We start from the raw sequence: 22,321 nt of genomic DNA, 5'->3' as shown, positions 1-22,321 counted from the left end.
GCCATTGCCTTGTCCCCCATTATTATCTCTCTGGCCTCATTTTCTAGTGGTCCTATATCCACTCTTCTCTCTCCTTTATTTTTTACATACTTGGAAAAAGCTTTTACTATCCACTTTGATATTGTTTACTAGCTTGCTTCCATATTTCATCTTTTCCCTCCTAATGATTCTTTTAGTTGCTCTCTGTAGGGTTTTAAGAACTTCCCAATCCTTCATCTTCCCACTAATTTTTGATTTGTTGTTTGCCCTCTCTTTTACTTTTACATTAGCTTTGTCTTCCCTTGTCAGTCACAGTTGTACTATTTTGCCATTTGAGTATTTCTTTGTTTTTGGAATACATTAATCCTGCACCTTTCTCATTTTTCCCTGAAATGCAAAGCATTGTCACTCTGCTGTCATCCCTGCCAGTATCTCCTTCCAATTTACTTTGGCCAGCCCCTCTCTCATACCACTGTAACTTCCTTTACTTCACTGAAACACTGCTACATCAGGCTTTACTTTCTCCCTATCAATTAAGTGGAAATGCAGAAGATGCGGAGAGTCTACAGGAAGAAATACATAGGTTTAGTGAGTGGGTGAGGGTCTGGAAAATGTAGTACAAAATTGGTCATGCAAGGTCATCCACATTGGAGGGAAAAAGTAGGAGATCAGCTTATTATTTAAAAAGTGAAAGTTTGCAGCATGCTGTTGTGCAGAGGGACATACGAGTCCATGTGCATGAATCGCAAAAGGTTGTGTTACAGGTATAAGAAGGCAAATGGAAAGTTGGCCTTCATTGCTAAAGGAATTAAACTGAAGAATAGGGAGGTTATGCTGCACCTGTATAACATACTGGTGAGGCAACACTTGGAGTACTGCATAAAGTTCTGGTCTCCTTACTTGAGGAAAGATCTACTGGCTCTGGAGGCAGTGCAGAGAAGGTTCACCAACTTGATTCTCTAGAGGAGGTGTTTTAATCTAGGGGGAGAGATTGAGTCACCTGGGACCATACTCAGTGGAATTCAGAAGAATGAGAGGGGAATCTTATAGTAACATAAAATTATGAAAGGGATAGACAATGTTGAGGCATAATAGTTGCTTCCACTGGTGAGTGAGACCAGAACTAGGGACCATAGACTCAAGATCTGGGGGAATTTAGATTTAAGATTTAGGACAGAAATGAGGAGAAACTGCTTTTCCCAGGGAATAGAGAATCTGTGGAAATCTCTTCCCGGGGAACTGATAGAGGCTACCTCATTAAATACAGTTAAGACACAGTTAGATTGATTTTCACATAACAGGAGAATTCAGGGTTATTGGAGAATAGCAGCGAGGTGGAGCTGAGTCCATAGCCAGATCACCCACGATCTTGTTGAATGGTGTGGAGCAGGCTGGATGGGTCAGACGGGCAAGTCCTGCTCCTATTTCATATGTTCTTCACCAAGGCAGTGAGAAATGTGGACAGAGTCCATGTGAGTGAGGGAAGCTGACATGGTATGGGATTTGGAAGGGAACCCATTAAATATTGATATTCCCACATGCCAGACACTGTGGCCCTTCAAGGGGGCTGAAGTTGTGGGATTAGGAGACAAGCCTAGATGAGCTCCAGTGTGCTGGTGGTGGAGAGAATGGAACGCATGTAAGCAACCTGTTACAGATTACTGGCCCTGGTTGTTTAAACAATGGTCTATGTTGATCATCCTGTTCTTAAGGTGCAATTGTTAGCCACAGTTTGGAGGGGAAGAGTCACCATGATGACCCAGTCTTCCAGCTCCAGGTACTCTTCAATGAAGTTAAAAGGATAGTATTCTGCTGATATGCTGGGGGTTGTCCGTTGTATCCAGTGCTCCTGATGTGGCCTCCTCTACACTAATAGTGAGACCAGTTCATCAAGTTCCATCCACCAATAGTGGAACTTCCCAGTGGCCAAACATTTTAATTCCAATTCCCACTCCTGTTCTAACATGTTGGTCCATGGCCTCCTCTTGTGCCAAGATGAGGCACCCTCAGGTGGAGGAGCAATACCTTATATTCCATCTTGGTAGCCTCCAACCTGATGGCATGAATATCAATTTCTCCTTCCAGTAAAAATAAATATTCCCTCCCCTCCCCTCTTCCTCTATTGTCCATTCTGACTTCTTACCTCTCTTTGCATGCCCATCATCTGTCCCTGGTGCCCCTCCTCCTTCCCTTTCTCCTCTGGTCCACTCTCCTCTCCTATCAGATTCTTTCGTCTCTAGCCCTTTACCTCTCCCACCCACCTGGCTTCATCTATCATCTTCCAGCTAGTCTCCTTCCCCCTCTTCCCACCTTTTTATTCTAGCATCTTCCCCTTCCTTTCCAGTTCTGAAGAAGCATCTCAGCCCGAAACGTCAACTTTGTTCGTTTCCATGGATGTTGCCTGACCTGCTGCATTCCTCAGTATTTTCTGTGTGTTACTTCGGATTTCCAGCATCTGCAGAATTTCTTGTGTTTATGGTGTCCATGTAGTTTCAACTACATGGAAATTGCAAAAAAAAAAATTCCTCAAAGTTTTACTGCATCAGACCAGACACATTTAGGGCATTTCCCAGTCTCCTGTGTTTCTATATAATAAAGCTAGAGACAAGCTCCACAGCTTTTGTGTTAAACTGGGCTTAAGATGTTTTATGTAACGGAAGTATAGGCTGAGGAATCAATCTAAATTACCTATTTTGTTACTCCCCAGAGGAATTCCCAATGGTGATTTCCATGATTAGTGACTGGTATTAAAAATGTTTTGTGAGTTCAAACTGTGCATATCATTTCCTTCAAATAACATCTGCAAAAATAATACCTTGTAACTCTTTATGAATGTTTGAAGAGAAATGTATAACCAGAAGGATAATCCTCAATCCAACTGATCCTAGAATTATCAAAAGATTCTTAAAGGGGTAATGACAGATAGACTGATTTTCTATAACAGGAGAAAACCATCAGATCTGATCCACGTTGCTATACTATAGCATATATTGTCTGTTTTGTGGCAAATTTTCCAAGAATGAAATTTTAAGTTAGGATTCTAAAACACTACCAGTCCAGAATGAATTTTAAGATGATTATCCAGCCATTACCATACTGGGGACTTTGTGTGTTTCCTTTCTTTGTAGCCTCCATAGTCTCGTGACCCTTCAAGATCTTGGCATTACTCCAATTCTGGCCTCCTCCGCATTCTTGACTTTCTTTATTCCATTGCCTGCTGCCTTTTCTTCAGCTGCCAAAGCATTAAACTCTGGAAGTCTGTCTGAAAACTTGGCGATCTCCCTAACAAACTCATTCCTAAGGCCAGTGATGTTGTGGGGATGGAACTGGACTCTCTGACAGTGGTGTCTGAAAAGAGGATGCTGTCTAAGTTGCATGCCATCTTGGTCAATGTCTCCCATCCACTACATAATGTACTGGGTGGGCACAGGAGTACATTCACTCAGAGACTCATTCCACCGAGATGCAACACTGAGCGTCATAGGAAGTCATTCCTGCCTGTGGCCATCAAACTTTACAACTCCTCCCTTGGAGGGTCAGACACCCTGAGCCAATAGGCTGGTCCTGGACTTATTTCCTGGCATAATTTACATATTACTATTTAATTATGTATGGTTTTACTACTATTTAATTATTTATGGTGCAACTGTAACGAAAACCAATTTACCCCGGGATCAATAAAGTATGACTATGACTATGACTATCTCTTTTCCTTTAAGACAGTTCTTTTAAAAAAACTCATTGACCGAATGGTCAGTCCTCTTTTCTAATATATTACATGGATCACTGTCAAAATTTATTTGATGGTACTCTAGTGAAGTATCATTAAATGTGTCATGTAAAAGCAAACTAGTTTTATTTGTGCCACTTTACATCAATCCTCTATTTGAGAAGACTGTCATGAGAGAATTTGACACTAGACAACCCAATAACTGGAAATTTCTCAGTCCTGAAGAAGGGTCTCAGCCCGAAACGTTGACTACCTATCACTTCCATAGATACTGCCTGACCTGCTGAATTCCTTCAGCATTTTGTGTGTGTCGCTCCAATAATTGGAAGTTTGACTTTGTTGCAAGTTTATAACTGTTCTTTCAGAGAATTGACAAGATCCACAGTGAGTTTGTTTTCAATTTTCAGATATGTCAATGCAGAAGACTGTCGAGGAGATCAGAGACAATACAGAGTATGCAACGTTCAGGTGAATATATTTCTCAGAATAAATTTAGCACCAAGAGTTTTTTCAAACGGACTCTCTCAGATTCATTTGTCTTAATTATTGATCTGTTCATATCAAGCATTCTTGAAAAACATTTCATCCCCATGTTTCAATTCTTCCTCTATCATTTGTTCAGCTCTATTTCATCTTTCACTTCAATTGTCCTCTTCATTCATTGCTGCGATTCCTGAGAAATTAGGTATTTTCTAATTTTCATATCATACCTTCCAGAGTTAACAAGAATCCACTCTCAACCCTCCCATACACACTGACCATTGCAGTATTAAAGATATACACCCAGCGGCCCTTTATTAGATACTGGAGTGGAACCAGGTGTAGTCTTCTGCTGCTGTAGCCTATCCACTAGGCCAACACTCTTTCACATCTGCTTCAGCGCCATTCTGCTCTTTCTCTTTCACGTCCACTTGACCTCCTGCCTGCCATCTTCCTTCCAAGTCTGCCTTAGCCACACTCTGCCTTCTCCCTTTCACAACCGCTTGATCTTCACCCTGTTGGTTCCGCTCCAAATTTCCCATATTTACTCCAGAACATAACACCAGAGGACATAGGAGCAGAATTAGGCCGTTCTACCCAATTTCATCATGGCTGATCCACTTTCTTCTCAACTCCCTTCTCCTGCCTTCTCCCCATAACCTTTGACGCCCTAACTAATCAAGAATCTATCAAGCTCCACCTTAAATGCACCCAGTGATCTGACCTCCACAGCCACCTTTGGCAAGAAATTCCACAGAATCACCACTAAAGAAATTCCTCTTCATTTCTAACATTCTCTTACCTGGTTCATCATCCTGTGTCTCTTCACCTTCCGTGGTTCACTTCCAGTCAGGCTGCCCTGCCTGCGCTGATTACTATTGCATTTTAGTTGTTTAATTGCCCTCTTTCTCTGTCCTGGTTCACCCTCCACTGTCTTCTAGGTCTTTAGCCCTTCAGACCAGCAGATTGGTAATACTGAATCTGCCTACCATAAAAACAGATTTTCCACAATCAAAGTGACCACATGGCACAGCCGAAAACTATACAAGTTGGTCCTTAGCTGCCATGCATAGAGATCTAGCAACCCAATGACATTGAGCAATTGTATTGCCAATGCGATTATGTGGGAAAGGAGTGAAAATTACACTGCAACCTTGATCAATGCACTGCTATTCTTACAATACTATAGTTAAACTGTGCGAACGGCAACAAATAAGGGAAACAAAAGAGATTTTGCAGGTGCTGAAAATCCGGGGTAACATCCTATCAGATTCCTTCTTCAGCCCTTTACCTTTTCCACCTGTCAGCTCCCAGCTTCTCACTTCATCTCCCCTCCCCTCACCCACCTGGCTTCATCTATCACCTTCTAGTGTGTACTCCTTCACCACACCACCCCCACTTCTCCCTTCCTTTCCAGTCCTGATGAAAGGTCTTAGCCCAAAACGTCGACCGTTTATTCCTTTCCATAGATGCCGCCTGACCTCCTGAGTTCCACCAGCATTTCGTATATGTACTCAAAAAAATTAAATACGGTCCTCAGTCTCAATGAAAAGATTAATTTTAAATTCCTTTAATAATTAGGTAGCCAACATTAAAATAGCAATGAGAGATAGGAGCTAACTTCGAGGCATTCAGCTATTTGTATCCAATCCTTCATCTGTGGGTGGAATGTTAAGTGGTTGATAGCAATGATTCTGCATGTAAAACTGTATCAGATCATTATGCATTAGTTAGCAAACAAAAAGGCAAAAGGTTTTTGCCAAAAATGTATTGAAATGGTTATTATTTCTGTTATCTGTTGGCTTGCTTTGGCTACCTGTTACTACACATTATTGAATGAAACAGATTTTCTCTTGTTTGTGTTTGACATTACTGGATGATTTTGGAAAGTAATTGGGAATGAACTGTGTCATGATGTACCAGTGACAACTTCGTCCAATCATCGGCCACAATTTATTTTATTTTTTTACTTTTATTTTTATTTAGAAATACTGAACAATAACAGACTCTTCCAACCTAATGAGCCAGGGTCGGCCCAATTACACCCATTTGACCAAACCACAGACTACGTCTTTGTAACGTGGGGTGTAACCTGAGAACTCATAGGAAGCTCATATGATAATGGGGAGAACGTATGAACTCCTTACTGACAGAGGCACCCATAGGAAACCCATACGATCATGCAGAGAATGTATAAACTATTTACTGATAGCGGCAGAGTTGAATCCAAGTTGCCGGCCCAGTAAGAGGGCTACACCACCCGCTAGGCTACTGTTCCCACCAATCTTAGAAATGCTTTGCCTTAACTATTCCTGTTCCAACTCTCTTTAACACTATAACTAAACCACAGTTAATCAACCAGCCTCATATTTACCTCTTCATTTCTCCTTATTTGATTTTCTTTAATTCCTCCAATTTAAATGTGTTTCCCTACATTTACAGGTACTCCATAAATACCAGTTTGTTCACAGGGTCTGCATATTGCTCAAGTTTAATTATCCATTCTAATTTTCCCCTGAACTTTAGGATTCAGCATTTTCAGCTATTTAACATCAAATGGGTCTGGGTTCACAAACTGCTCAAACATTGCAAGAGAGTAGATTTCATTCCTAAAGAAATCAGGTAGGGTTTTCGTCTTTTCAAGACTCTCTGAGACCAGCTTTATCCAGTTTCAAGTTTACTTCTTCCCTTGAATTTAAATTCTTGCGCTATCTGAGGATCAATGTTCCCTAGTCTAATAAGCAAACCATTATGCTAATGAACAGACTGTCAAATACAAGTTAAAAACATTATTCTCTGTAACCAACTCCACGTTATTTACACATTGCTGACTTAGACATTGGAAATTTTTTTCACAGGAGTGCCCTCCAGGGTCCACCGATTTCCGGAAGTTTCAGTGTTCACTTTATAACAGCAAGCCAATACGGGGCAACATGGTGATTCAACATTGGCTTCCATTCTACGGGGGTAAGCGTGAAACATTCTGCACAGGTACAAAGTGATGGTATCACTGACATCCTCATGTTCTGAGCTGAAGATCCATTTCAGTTGGCACGACTCCACCTTGTCTTGTATCTCAATCAGGGCAGGAAGTTGAGCATTTGTGAGATAAGCTGAGGCTGCAGATACGTGTTATCAGAATAATGGGAGTTCAGAGACTTGGACCTAAATCCTGATGTGCCCATTCAAATGACTGTGTTGTCTTTTGATGTGATGCATTGCTTTTGGAGGGTATGCTTTGGGGATTAACCAGAATTTAGCAGATCTCGAAAGGATAAATTATGAGGAAACCTTATCAAATTAAACCTGTACATTTTGGTATATTCAAGGATAAGGCACGATAGCTCAAGGCTTATCAGATTTGGAATGGAATTGAAACATAACAAACAATACTTTTTCAGTTAGGTTCAGCTGCAAAGGAAGCATGGCGCCTCTACTTCCTTAAGGATCTGCAGAGATTCGGCATGACATCTAAAACTTTGACAAACTTCTATAGATGTGTAGTGGAGAGTGTGTCACAGCCTGGAATGGAAACACCAATGCCTTTCAATAGAAAATCCTACAAAAGGTAGTGGGTTTGGCCCAGTACATCAAAGGGTAAAGCCTTCCCAGCCACCAAGCACATCTACATGAAACATTATTTTAGGAAAGCAGAATCGATCTTCAGAGATCCACACCACCCAGGCTAGGCACTCTTTGTACTACTGCCATCAGGTAGAAGGTACAAGAACCTCAGGACTCACGCCATCAGGTTCAAGAACAGTTACAGTACTACCACTCAATCATCTTGAATAAAAGGGGATAACTACACTCACTTGCCCCCTCATTGAGATGTTCCCACAACCAATGATCTCACTTTAAGGACTCTTTACCTCATTATCTCATGTTCTCATTATTTATTGCAATTTATTTATATTTACATTTGCACAGTTTGTTGTCTTCTGCACTCTGGTTGATCTTTCATTGATCCTGTTATAGCTACTATTCTATATATTTTCTGAGTATGCCTGCAGGAAGATGAATCTCAGGGTTGTGTATGGTGACATATATGTAGTTTGATAATAACATTTACTTTGAACTTTGTAGAACAAGGAGATGCAACACTAAAATCAGTTCAAGAGGAAATTGTGAGACACAGCCACGCATAATGGGTGCCAGAAATGGGGCAATTCAATTGAGAATCTTAATTCTGAAGTTAATAGATTTTGCTAAACCAGGATTTCAAACAACATGGAGCTCAGATGATGGATTTAGTTTGCAGATTAACGCGAATCTCTCTGCATGGGAGAACTGATTTGATGGACTGATTGGTCTCCTCTGTCTGCACACTTAACACAATGCACAGAGGCCCTTTAAACCTAAGTTAGTGCTCAAATAAAATGAAATTACAACTGCAACTGTACGTACAAATAAAATTAACTCATGACTAAAATGTCATGCACTAAATCTGGGTTAAATTACCACGCAGAAATCAACACAGAATATTCAAATCAGAAACTAGCAGATGTACTGTCCCTAAAGGCTTGCCTAAACTACAGCTGTGCCATTTGGAGTAACAATCTTTCTCCAGTGGGACTGTCTGCGCACTGTGTCCATCAGGATTGTAAACTCATTATTCTAAAATGTTTCAATGTTTTAAGAAATACAAAGCAAAGGAAATAGTTGCAGACATATTTACAATGTTGCTTTATACAATTACCTCATGAGAAGATCAATGAGGAAATCTTATCACACTACTAGCCAAACTCAACAGGATGTGCAACTGAGCAAGTAAATGGATTTTAAGCCATTTCATGGAATTTAAAAATTTCTTACCTTTTTCCATCTATCACCTCCTCAGCTTCTCACTTCATTGCCCTCTTCCCTCACCCACCTACCATCCCCCTCACCAGGCCTCACCTATCACCTTCCAGCTTGGGCAGCTTCCCCTCCCCTCCCCCTTCTTTTTTCTGGCTTTTGACCCCTTCCTTTCCAGTTCTGACGAAGGGTCTCAACCCAAAACATCAACTGTTCACTCCCTTCCATAGAAGCTGCATGACCTGTTGAGTTCCTCCAGCATTTTGTGTGTGTGTTGCTCTGGATTTCCAGCATCTGCAGAATCTGTTGTTTTGAACTAATGAGATCCAGTTTTAGCTGGCACTCACATAATAATTTGAATGGCCTCTATTGTGCATGAATTTTGAGGATTCTGAGATATTGGCGTTCTTCTGATGCTGAATCAACTCAAATTAACGGCCATGCCTTCAGCTGCCAAGGTTTTAAGTTCAGGAATCCACTTCAGTAACTTCTTGTCTCTTTAACTACCTTTCCTCCTTGAATTTGATAATCTCTATGACTTCTTTGGCTTGGTATCAAATTATTTTCTCATCTGTGAAGCATCATGGAGTCTTTTTGCACAGTTAAAGATGCTACGTCAGAGGAAATTACTATTTATTCTAGTGGGAGGATTGTAAAGCACTCAGCAGTGATCTTTGACCAAATAATTTAACTCTTTGAATGCTATATAACATAATGACAGCTTCTTACTCAGTACAATCATCGACTCATAATTGCTTTACGTGGATTTGGCCCAGGATTCTGCTCAGACCTTGGAGACTTATAGGAGTTTAATCTTTGAATCTGCTCTCTCCTCTTCTTCCAAGCAGCTCCCAACCAATGTGACCTCAACTGCCTGGCCAAAGGGAAGAACTTTTACTACAGATTTGGTTTCGTTCTAGATGGGACAAAATGCAGCCCAAACTCATCAGATATGTGCATCAGTGGACAGTGTATGGTAAGTCACATCTCAGGCATCAATAAAAACCAAACCCAGCCTTTAGAATGCATTGCTGTCTGTCTTAATTAAGCATATTCAAGGAAGAATTTTTTTTATATTTTTAGGTATTAAGGAAATCAATAGATTTGGGTTACTGCAGGAAGGGGAGACTGAGATGAAAGATCTTATTAGATACTGGAGCAGATGCAAAGTGATGAGGCCTTGGTTCAGTTCCTAATTTATCAATGGTGACTCTTCCTCAAAAAAATAGGGCTTGGACCTTACCTTCCTTGAGGTCCGTTACAATCCTAATTTAGCATCATTGCTAGGGCCAGAGTTAGAACGCAACATTTCCATACATTGCAACAATTTATTCTGCTATGCCCAATACTTTTGTTTTCAGAGTCTTATAGCACTTAAGCAATGAAACAGCCCCTTCAGCCCACTGAGTTAATGCAAAACTATTAAACTGCCTAGTCCCAGCAACCTGCACTTGGACCATAGCCCTCCATATACTTCCCGTACATGTACTCATCCAAACTTCTCTTAAATGTTGAAATCAACCCTGCCTCAGTCACTTCTGCTGGCATCTCATTCCACAGTCTGCCGGTCTGGAAGTGTTGCTGAACACAATGTCATCATGGAAACACTCAACAGTATCAGGTCCAGCTCCTGCCTGTACAATGGGGTGGGGTTTTGGAGGTTCATTTGGGGAGCCCACTTATGACTTCCAATCATAATGTAAAACGTCAATCAAACAGTACAATATATGGAGAGACCCTTCGGCTCACAGTGTTGTGCTGGACGGGAAAAATTAAATGCCTAACTAAACTAATTCTTTCTGATACATTAGGTCTATATCCCTCCATTCTCTGCATGTTCATGGACTGGTATTGGAATTGTTTTATAATTGTTGAGGTATAATTCCATGTGAGTGTGTTTCCAAAAGACACCATGACCAAGGCTACCGTCTGGTTTCTGTCGTATTAGAATGTCCAGGAACAGGAGGCAGCCCTTCTTCTCCATCTCCGTTGTAAATTGAATGTTTGGATGTTCAAAATGTTCATGGAGCTGTTGGAGTGCCTGGAGTCCAGGAGGCCACACTACGAACGTGTCATTGATGTATCTGAAGAGGCATATGGTGTGTAAGGGCGATGAACTCAGAGCCCTCTCCGCAAAGTCCTCCATGCAGAAGTTAGCAATAGCCAGCAACAAGGGTGATCCTATGCCCACTCTGTCCATTTGTTCATACTAGTTCCCCTTATAGAAGAAGTACGGTGATGTAAGGGTGTGTAACATTGACCTTTTTGAACACACCCTTATCAATGTACTTCCTCTGTAAGTGGAACTCAATGTGTATTCACTGATACAAAAAAAAATTGGACAAGTGTAGGACTTAATATCTGCTTAAACAGTGCTTTGTTTTGTGAAGGAAGATTGCAGATGCTGATATAGGTAATATGTAAAACCACAAGCTTCATTTCAAAGTTATATTTTAGATTTTTGGCAGGGGTTTTCAATCTTTTTTATGCTATGGACCAACACCTATTAAGCAAGGGGTCCGTAGACCCCAGGTTGGGAACCTTTATTGAAGGAAATGTGGTGTCAGTGGTAAATTGTTACACAAAGTTGTGAGTGAATACTACCTGATTATAGAAACAGAAATGAAACCAAGACCCAAGCGAGATGTCCCGGAGAGATAGTCACTTTGCATGAGATGAAATTACTTTGAAACCTAGCGCACGTGCTAGCTTTGCATTACTATGAAACCCAAACTACTTCACTCTGAACTACGTTTTGTAATGTAAGTCGATTAGAGATTAATAGATGTGAAATTCTGTTTGTTACTCCCTTCTCAAGTGAGGCACTTATCTGCCAATGTTTAACATTTCCATATAGAAATATTTTATTAGCTGCAAAAAAAAGTCTTCCACTCGACATGATGAAAAAGTCCCTTATATTTTGATGCTAAACTATCTCGTAAAGGATTGTTATGGTATGTTTCCAGTGTACATCTGTGTGTGTCCTTGTGCTATACAGATTTAAAGCTCATGCCCCATCCTGCCCACTCAATTCTCTAAACATAAACCTGGAGAGCATATTAACATACAACTTGACCGCGAGAGATAGCACTGTCAATTTATTGAGCGTGCCAGGATTAAGGCTGTTCTTTCCTGAAAGTGCATGGGTTAATTGAAGAGTCCTACCAATTGATACCCAACAGCACTCCACTCATCCTCATTTGTTATACTCTGCATGGAAAATATTTTGTTTGACCTGGGTCAAAGCAAGAACATTGCACTTCAGTTGGGCCATTAGGGAGATGCTAAAGTGGATTTTTCAATTTCTGCCCTTGGTTAGATTATCTTTATGCTTTCAGTGTCCAGAAACTCAAAGGGGCACCCATTTCTCACTGCAGAAGACCCTATAAATACAAAGGAAGGGGAATTAAACTATACCTCTGTCTCAGCAGGTCAGGCAGCATCAATGGAGGGAAATGAACAGTCAATGTTTTGGGCCTTGATGAGTCTTGCCCTGAAGTGTTGGCTGTGCATTTCTTTCCATCAAAGCTGCCTGACCAGCTGCTTTCCTCCAGCACTTTGTGTGTTTTGCCCAAGAATTCCAGAACCTGTAGAAACTTTTGTGTTTATAAGTCTGTGCCTTGCACTTCTTAATCACTGTGGAGTCCTGAGAGAAAGATAAACAACAGCCTTTACAGTGAAATGTTTGAGGGGAAAACTGTGTCTTGCATATGAACTTTCTGCACAAAAGGGTGGCATGGTAGCACAGTGGTTAGCCCAGTGCTGTACAATACACAGTGGTTAGCCCAGTGCTGTACAATACACAGTGGTTAGCCCAGTGCTGTACAGTCTGCAGTGGATAGCCCAGTGCTGTACAATACACAGTGGATAGCCCAGTGCTGTACAGTACAGAGTGGTTAGTCAGTGCTGTACAGTACAGAATGGTTAGCCCAGTGCTGTACAATACACAGTGGTTAGCCCAGTGCTGTACAATACACAGTGGTTAGTCAGTGCTGTACAGTACAGAATGGTTAGCCCAGTGCTGTACAATACACAGTGGTTAGCCCAGTGCTGTACAATACACAGTGGTTAGTCAGTGCTGTACAGTACAGAATGGTTAGCCCAGTGCTGTACAGTACACAGTGGTTAGCCCAGTGCTGTACAGTACAGAATGGTTAGCCCAGTGCTGTACAGTACACAGTGGTTAGCCCAGTGCTGTACAGTACACAGTGGTTAGCCCAGTGCTGTACAATACACGGTGGTTAGCCCAGTGCTGTACAGTACACAGTGGTTAGCCCAGTGCTGTACAGTACAGAATGGTTAGCCCAGTGCTGTACAGTACACAGTGGTTAGCCCAGTGCTGTACAGTACAGAATGGTTAGCCCAGTGCTGTACAGTACACAGTGGTTAGCCCAGTGCTGTACAATACACGGTGGTTAGCCCAGTGCTGTACAGTCCGCAGTGGTTAGCCCAGTGATGTACAGTACACAGTGGATAGCCCAGTGCTGTACAGTACACAGTGGTTAGCCCAGTGCTGTACAGTACAGGGTGGTTAGCCCAGTGCTGTACAATACACAGTGGTTAGCCCAGTGCTGTACAATACACAGTGGTTAGCCCAGTGCTGTACAGTACAGAGTGGTTAGCCCAGTGCTGTACAGTACACAGTGGTTAGCCCAGTGCTGTACAGTACAGAGTGGTTAGCCCAGTGCTGTACAGTACACAGTGGTTAGCCCAGTGCTGTACAGTACACAGTGGTTAGCCCAGTGCTGTACAATACACGGTGGTTAGCCCAGTGCTGTACAGTACACAGTGGTTAGCCCAGTGCTGTACAGTACAGAGTGGTTAGCCCAGTGCTGTACAGTCCGCAGTGGTTAGCCCAGTGCTGTACAGTACAGAATGGTTAGCCCAGTGCTGTACAGTACACAGTGGTTAGCCCAGTGCTGTACAATACACGGTGGTTAGCCCAGTGCTGTACAGTCCGCAGTGGTTAGCCCAGTGATGTACAGTACACAGTGGATAGCCCAGTGCTGTACAGTACACAGTGGTTAGCCCAGTGCTGTACAGTACAGGGTGGTTAGCCCAGTGCTGTACAGTACAGAGTGGTTAGCCCAGTGCTGTACAGTACAGAGTGGTTAGCCCAGTGCTGTACAGTACACAGTGGTTAGCCCAGTGATGTACAGTACACAGTGGTTAGCCCAGTGCTGTACAGTCCACGGTGGTTAGCCCAGTGCTGTACAATACACAGTGGTTAGCCCAGTGCTGTACAATACACGGTGGTTAGCCCAGTGCTGTACAGTCCGCAGTGGTTAGCCCAGTGATGTACAGTCCGCAGTGGTTAGCCCAGTGATGTACAGTACACAGTGGATAGCCCAGTGCTGTACAGTACACAGTGGTTAGCCAAGTGCTGTACAGTACAGGGTGGTTAGCCCAGTGCTGTACAGTACAGAGTGGTTAGCCCAGTGCTGTACAGTACACAGTGGTTAGCCCAGTGATGTACAGTACACAGTGGTTAGCCCAGTGCTGTACAGTACAGAATGGTTAGCCCAGTGCTGTACAGTACACAGTGGTTAGCCCAGTGCTGTACAATACACGGTGGTTAGCCCAGTGCTGTACAGTCCGCAGTGGTTAGCCCAGTGATGTACAGTACACAGTGGATAGCCCAGTGCTGTACAATACACAGTGGTTAGCCCAGTGCTGTACAGTACAGGGTGGTTAGCCCAGTGCTGTACAATACACAGTGGTTAGTCAGTGCTGTACAGTACAGAATGGTTAGCCCAGTGCTGTACAGTACACAGTGGTTAGCCCAGTGCTGTACAGTACAGAATGGTTAGCCCAGTGCTGTACAGTACACAGTGGTTAGCCCAGTGCTGTACAGTACACAGTGGTTAGCCCAGTGCTGTACAATACACGGTGGTTAGCCCAGTGCTGTACAGTACACAGTGGTTAGCCCAGTGCTGTACAGTACAGAATGGTTAGCCCAGTGCTGTACAGTACACAGTGGTTAGCCCAGTGCTGTACATTACAGAATGGTTAGCCCAGTGCTGTACAGTACACAGTGGTTAGCCCAGTGCTGTACAGTACAGAATGGTTAGCCCAGTGCTGTACAGTACACAGTGGTTAGCCCAGTGCTGTACAATACACGGTGGTTAGCCCAGTGCTGTACAGTCCGCAGTGGTTAGCCCAGTGATGTACAGTACACAGTGGATAGCCCAGTGCTGTACAGTACACAGTGGTTAGCCCAGTGCTGTACAGTACAGGGTGGTTAGCCCAGTGCTGTACAGTACAGAGTGGTTAGCCCAGTGCTGTACAGTACAGAGTGGTTAGCCCAGTGCTGTACAGTACACAGTGGTTAGCCCAGTGATGTACAGTACACAGTGGTTAGCCCAGTGCTGTACAGTCCACGGTGGTTAGCCCAGTGCTGTACAATACACAGTGGTTAGCCCAGTGCTGTACAATACACGGTGGTTAGCCCAGTGCTGTACAGTCCGCAGTGGTTAGCCCAGTGATGTACAGTACACAGTGGATAGCCCAGTGCTGTACAGTACACAGTGGTTAGCCCAGTGCTGTACAGTACAGGGTGGTTAGCCCAGTGCTGTACAGTACAGAGTGGTTAGCCCAGTGCTGTACAGTACACAGTGGTTAGCCCAGTGATGTACAGTACACAGTGGTTAGCCCAGTGCTGTACAGTCCACGGTGGTTAGCCCAGTGCTGTACAATACACAGTGGTTAGCCCAGTGCTGTACAGTACACAGTGGTTAGCCCAGTGATGTACAGTCCGCAGTGGTTAGCCCAGTGCTGTACAATACACAGTGGATAGCCCAGTGATGTACAATACACAGTGGTTAGCCCAGTGATGTACAATACACAGTGGTTAGCCCAGTGATGTACAGTACACAGTGGTTAGCCCAGTGCTGTACAATACACAGTGGATAGCCCAGTGCTGTACAGTACACAGTGGTTAGCCCAGTGCTGTACAGTCCGCAGTGGTTAGCCCAGTGCTGTACAATACACAGTGGATAGCCCAGTGCTGTACAGTACACAGTGGTTAGCCCAGTGATGTACAATACACAGTGGATAGCCCAGTGCTGTACAATACACAGTGGTTAGCCCAGTGCTGTACAGTCCACGGTGGTTAGCCCAGTGATGTACAGTACACAGTGGTTAGCCCAGTGCTGTACAATACACAGTGGATAGCCCAGTGCTGTACAGTACACAGTGGTTAGCCCAGTGCTGTACAGTCCGCAGTGGTTAGCCCAGTGCTGTACAATACACAGTGGATAGCCCAGTGCTGTACAGTACACAGTGGTTAGCCCAGTGCTGTACAGTACAGAATGGTTAGCCCAGTGCTGTACAGTACAGAATGGTTAGCCCAGTGCTGTACAGTCCACAGTGGTTAGCCCAGTGCTGTACAGTACAGAGTGGTTAGCCCAGTGCTGTACAGTCCACAGTGGTTAGCCCAGTGCTGTACAGTACAGAGTGATTAGCCCAGTGCTGTACAGTCCACAGTGGTTAGCCCAGTGCTGTACAGTACAGAGTGGTTAGCCCATTGCTGTACAGTACAGAGTGGTTAGCCCAGTGCTGTACAGTACAGAGTGGTTAGCCCAGTGCTGTACAATACACGGTGGTTGCCCAGTGCTGTACAGTACAGAGTGGTTAGCCCAGTGCTGTACAGTACAGAGTGGTTAGCCCAGTGCTGTACAGTCCACAGTGGTTAGCCCAGTGCTGTACAGTCCAGAGTGGTTAGCCCAGTGCTGTACAGTCCACAGTGGTTAGCCCAGTGCTGTACAGTCCACGGTGGTTAGCCCAGTGCCGTACAATCCAGAGTGGTTAGCCCAGTGCTGTACAGTCCACGGTGGTTAGCCCAGTGCTGTACAGTACAGAGTGGTTAGCCCAGTGCTGTATAGTCCACAGTGGTTAGCCCAGTGCTGTACAATACACGGTGGTTGCCCAGTGCTGTACAGTACAGAGTGGTTAGCCCAGTGCTGTACAGTACAGGGTGGTTAGCCCAGTGCTGTACAGTCCACGGTGGTTAGCCCAGTGCTGTACAGTCCACAGTGGTTAGCCCAGTGCTGTACAGTACACGGTGGTTGCCCAGTGCTGTACAGTCCACGGTGGTTAGCCCAGTGCTGTACAATACACGGTGGTTAGCCCAGTGCGGTAAAGTCCACGGTGGTTAGCCCAGTGCTGTACAGTCCACGGTGGTTGCCCAGTGCTGTACAGTACAGAGTGGTTAGCCCAGTGCTGTAGAGTACAGAGTGGTTAGCCCAGTGCTGTACAGTCCACAGTGGTTAGCCCAGTGCTGTACAGTACAGAGTGGTTAGCCCAGTGCTGTACAGTACAGAGTGGTTAGCCCAGTGCTGTACAGTCCACAGTGGTTAGCCCAGTGCTGTACAGTCCAGAGTGGTTAGCCCAGTGCTGTACAGTCCACAGTGGTTAGCCCAGTGCCGTACAGTCCACGGTGGTTAGCCCAGTGCTGTACAATCCAGAGTGGTTAGCCCAGTGCTGTACAGTCCACGGTGGTTAGCCCAGTGCTGTACAGTACAGAGTGGTTAGCCCAGTGCTGTACAGTCCACAGTGGTTAGCCCAGTGCTGTACAATACACGGTGGTTAGCCCAGTGCTGTACAGTACAGAGTGGTTAGCCCAGTGCTGTACAGTACAGAGTGGTTAGCCCAGTGCTGTACAGTACAGAGTGGTTAGCCCAGTGCTGTACAGTCCACAGTGGTTAGCCCAGTGCTGTACAATACACGGTGGTTAGCCCAGTGCTGTACAGTACAGAGTGGTTAGCCCAGTGCTGTACAGTACAGGGTGGTTAGCCCAGTGCTGTACAGTCCACGGTGGTTAGCCCAGTGCTATACAGTACAGGGTGGTTAGCCCAGTGCTGTACAGTCCACGGTGGTTAGCCCAGTGCTGTACAGTCCACAGTGGTTAGCCCAGTGCTGTACAGTACAGAGTGGTTAGCCCAGTGCTGTACAGTCCACAGTGGTTAGCCCAGTGCTGTACAGTACAGAGTGGTTAGCCCAGTGCTGTACAGTCCACAGTGGTTAGCCCAGTGCTGTACAGTACAGAGTGGTTAGCCCAGTGCTGTACAGTCCACAGTGGTTAGCCCAGTGCTGTACAGTACAGAGTGGTTAGCCCAGTGCTGTACAGTCCACAGTGGTTAGCCCAGTGCTGTACAGGCACCAGTGGTTAGCCCAGTGCTGTACAGTCTGCAGTGGTTAGCCCAGTGCTGTACAGTACACAGTGGTTAGCCCAGTGATGTACAATACACAGTGGTTAGCCCAGTGATGTACAGTACACAGTGGTTAGCCCAGTGCTGTACAGTACAGAGTGGTTAGCCCAGTGCTGTACAGTCCGCAGTGGTTAGCCCAGTGCTGTACAGTACAGAATGGTTAGCCCAGTGCTGTACAGTACACAGTGGTTAGCCCAGTGCTGTACAGTACACGGTGGTTAGCCCAGTGCTGTACAGTACACAGTGGTTAGCCCAGTGCTGTACAGTACACAGTGGTTAGCCCAGTGCTGTACAGTACACAGTGGTTAGCCCAGTGCTGTACAGTACACAGTGGTTAGCCCAGTGCTGTACAGTACAGAGTGGTTAGCCCAGTGCTGTACAGTACAGAGTGGTTAGCCCAGTGCTGTACAGTACACAGTGGTTAGCCCAGTGATGTACAGTACACAGTGGTTAGCCCAGTGCTGTACAGTCCACGGTGGTTAGCCCAGTGCTGTACAATACACAGTGGTTAGCCCAGTGCTGTACAGTACACAGTGGTTAGCCCAGTGCTGTACAGTCCGCAGTGGTTAGCCCAGTGCTGTACAATACACAGTGGATAGCCCAGTGCTGTACAATACACAGTGGATAGCCCAGTGATGTACAGTACACAGTGGTTAGCCCAGTGCTGTACAGTACACAGTGGATAGCCCAGTGATGTACAGTACACAGTGGTTAGCCCAGTGCTGTACAATACACAGTGGTTAGCCCAGTGATGTACAGTACACAGTGGTTAGCCCAGTGCTGTACAGTACACAGTGGTTAGCCCAGTGCTGTACAGTACACAGTGGTTAGCCCAGTGCTGTACAGTCCGCAGTGGTTAGCCCAGTGCTGTACAGTACAGAATGGTTAGCCCAGTGCTGTACAGTACTCAGTGGTTAGCCCAGTGCTGTACAGTACAGAGTGGTTAGCCCAGTGCTGTACAGTACACAGTGGTTAGCCCAGTGCTGTACAGTCCGCAGTGGTTAGCCCAGTGCTGTACAATCCAGAGTGGTTAGCCCAGTGCGGTACAGTCCACAGTGGTTAGCCCAGTGCTGTACAGTACACAGTGGTTAGCCCAGTGCTGTACAGTACACAGTGGTTAGCCCAGTGCTGTACAGTACACAGTGGTTAGCCCAGTGCTGTACAGTCCACAGTGGTTAGCCCAGTGCTGTACAGTACACAGTGGTTAGCCCAGTGCTGTACAGTACACAGTGGTTAGCCCAGTGCTGTACAATACACGGTGGTTAGCCCAGTGCTGTACAGTCCGCAGTGGTTAGCCCAGTGATGTACAGTACACAGTGGATAGCCCAGTGCTGTACAGTACACAGTGGTTAGCCCAGTGCTGTACAGTACAGGGTGGTTAGCCCAGTGCTGTACAGTACAGAGTGGTTAGCCCAGTGCTGTACAGTACAGAGTGGTTAGCCCAGTGCTGTACAGTACACAGTGGTTAGCCCAGTGCTGTACAGTACACAGTGGTTAGCCCAGTGCTGTACAGTCCGCAGTGGTTAGCCCAGTGCTGTACAATCCAGAGTGGTTAGCCCAGTGCTGTACAGTCCACGGTGGTTAGCCCAGTGATGTACAGTACACAGTGGTTAGCCCAGTGCTGTACAATACACAGTGGATAGCCCAGTGATGTACAATACACAGTGGTTAGCCCAGTGATGTACAGTACACAGTGGTTAGCCCAGTGCTGTACAATACACAGTGGATAGCCCAGTGATGTACAATACACAGTGGTTAGCCCAGTGATGTACAGTACACAGTGGTTAGCCCAGTGCTGTACAGTCCGCAGTGGTTAGCCCAGTGCTGTACAATACACAGTGGATAGCCCAGTGCTGTACAGTACACAGTGGTTAGCCCAGTGATGTACAATACACAGTGGATAGCCCAGTGCTGTACAATACACAGTGGTTAGCCCAGTGCTGTACAGTCCACGGTGGTTAGCCCAGTGATGTACAGTACACAGTGGTTAGCCCAGTGCTGTACAATACACAGTGGATAGCCCAGTGCTGTACAGTACACAGTGGTTAGCCCAGTGCTGTACAGTCCGCAGTGGTTAGCCCAGTGCTGTACAATACACAGTGGATAGCCCAGTGCTGTACAGTACACAGTGGTTAGCCCAGTGCTGTACAGTCCGCAGTGGTTAGCCCAGTGCTGTACAGTACAGAATGGTTAGCCCAGTGCTGTACAGTCCACAGTGGTTAGCCCAGTGCTGTACAGTACAGAGTGGTTAGCCCAGTGCTGTACAGTCCACAGTGGTTAGCCCAGTGCCGTACAGTACAGAGTGATTAGCCCTGTGCTGTACAGTCCACAGTGGTTAGCCCAGTGCTGTACAGTACAGAGTGGTTAGCCCATTGCTGTACAGTACAGAGTGGTTAGCCCAGTGCTGTACAGTACAGAGTGGTTAGCCCAGTGCTGTACAATACACGGTGGTTGCCCAGTGCTGTACAGTACAGAGTGGTTAGCCCAGTGCTGTACAGTACAGAGTGGTTAGCCCAGTGCTGTACAGTCCACAGTGTTTAGCCCAGTGCTGTACAGTCCAGAGTGGTTAGCCCAGTGCTGTACAGTCCACAGTGGTTAGCCCAGTGCTGTACAGTCCACGGTGGTTAGCCCAGTGCCGTACAATCCAGAGTGGTTAGCCCAGTGCTGTACAGTCCACGGTGGTTAGCCCAGTGCTGTACAGTACAGAGTGGTTAGCCCAGTGCTGTATAGTCCACAGTGGTTAGCCCAGTGCTGTACAATACACGGTGGTTGCCCAGTGCTGTACAGTACAGAGTGGTTAGCCCAGTGCTGTACAGTACAGGGTGGTTAGCCCAGTGCTGTACAGTCCACGGTGGTTAGCCCAGTGCTGTACAGTCCACAGTGGTTAGCCCAGTGCTGTACAGTACACGGTGGTTGCCCAGTGCTGTACAGTCCACGGTGGTTAGCCCAGTGCTGTACAATACACGGTGGTTAGCCCAGTGCGGTAAAGTCCACGGTGGTTAGCCCAGTGCTGTACAGTCCACGGTGGTTGCCCAGTGCTGTACAGTACAGAGTGGTTAGCCCAGTGCTGTAGAGTACAGAGTGGTTAGCCCAGTGCTGTACAGTCCACGGTGGTTGCCTAGTGCTGTACAGTACAGAGTGGTTAGCCCAGTGCTGTACAGTACAGAGTGGTTAGCCCAGTGCTGTACAGTCCACAGTGGTTAGCCCAGTGCTGTACAGTCCAGAGTGGTTAGCCCAGTGCTGTACAGTCCACAGTGGTTAGCCCAGTGCCGTACAGTCCACGGTGGTTAGCCCAGTGCCGTACAATCCAGAGTGGTTAGCCCAGTGCTGTACAGTCCACGGTGGTTAGCCCAGTGCTGTACAGAAAAGAGTGGTTAGCCCAGTGCTGTACAGTCCACAGTGGTTAGCCCAGTGCTGTACAATACACGGTGGTTAGCCCAGTGCGGTACAGTACATGGTGGTTAGCCCAGTGCTGTACAGTACAGAGTGGTTAGCCCAATGCTGTACAGTACAGAGTGGTTAGCCCAGTGCTGTATAGTCCACAGTGGTTAGCCCAGTGCTGTACAATACACGGTGGTTGCCCAGTGCTGTACAGTACAGAGTGGTTAGCCCAGTGCTGTACAGTACAGGGTGGTTAGCCCAGTGCTGTACAGTCCACGGTGGTTAGCCCAGTGCTATACAGTACAGGGTGGTTAGCCCAGTGCTGTACAGTCCACGGTGGTTAGCCCAGTGCTGTACAGTTCCACAGTGGTTAGCCCAGTGCTGTACAGTACAGAGTGGTTAGCCCAGTACTGTACAGTCCACAGTGGTTAGCCCAGTGCTGTACAGTACAGAGTGGTTAGCCCAGTGCTGTACAGTCCACAGTGGTTAGCCCAGTGCTGTACAGTACAGAGTGGTTAGCCCAGTGCTGTACAGTCCACAGTGGTTAGCCCAGTGCTGTACAGGCACCAGTGGTTAGCCCAGTGCTGTACAGTACAGAGTGGTTAGCCCAGTGCTGTACAGTCCACGGTGGTTAGCCCAGTGCTGTACAGTCCACAGTGGTTAGCCCAGTGCCGTACAGTCCACAGTGGTTAGCCCAGTGCTGTACAGTACAGAGTGGTTAGCCCAGTGCCGTACAGTACACAGT

General features: G+C 45.8%; 1 protein-coding gene across 1 annotated transcript in view; it reads left to right on the top strand.

Moving 5' to 3' along the window:
* The window catches only part of LOC134337561 (ADAMTS-like protein 5), a 155,761-nt gene that overhangs the window by 88,028 nt on the left and 45,412 nt on the right, over window positions 1-22,321 (top strand). The window contains exons 4-6 of the mRNA XM_063032689.1: window positions 4,117-4,177; window positions 7,048-7,156; window positions 9,835-9,962. Of these exons, the coding sequence (XP_062888759.1) occupies window positions 4,117-4,177; window positions 7,048-7,156; window positions 9,835-9,962 (298 nt within the window). The remainder of the gene's footprint in view (window positions 1-4,116; window positions 4,178-7,047; window positions 7,157-9,834; window positions 9,963-22,321) is intronic.

Source organism: Mobula hypostoma, chromosome 24 (genome assembly GCF_963921235.1).
Source record: "Mobula hypostoma chromosome 24, sMobHyp1.1, whole genome shotgun sequence".
NCBI classification, from domain to species: Eukaryota; Metazoa; Chordata; class Chondrichthyes; order Myliobatiformes; family Myliobatidae; genus Mobula; species Mobula hypostoma.
Note: the sequence above shows the minus strand (reverse complement) of the source record. Positions and strands in the feature narration are given on the sequence as shown.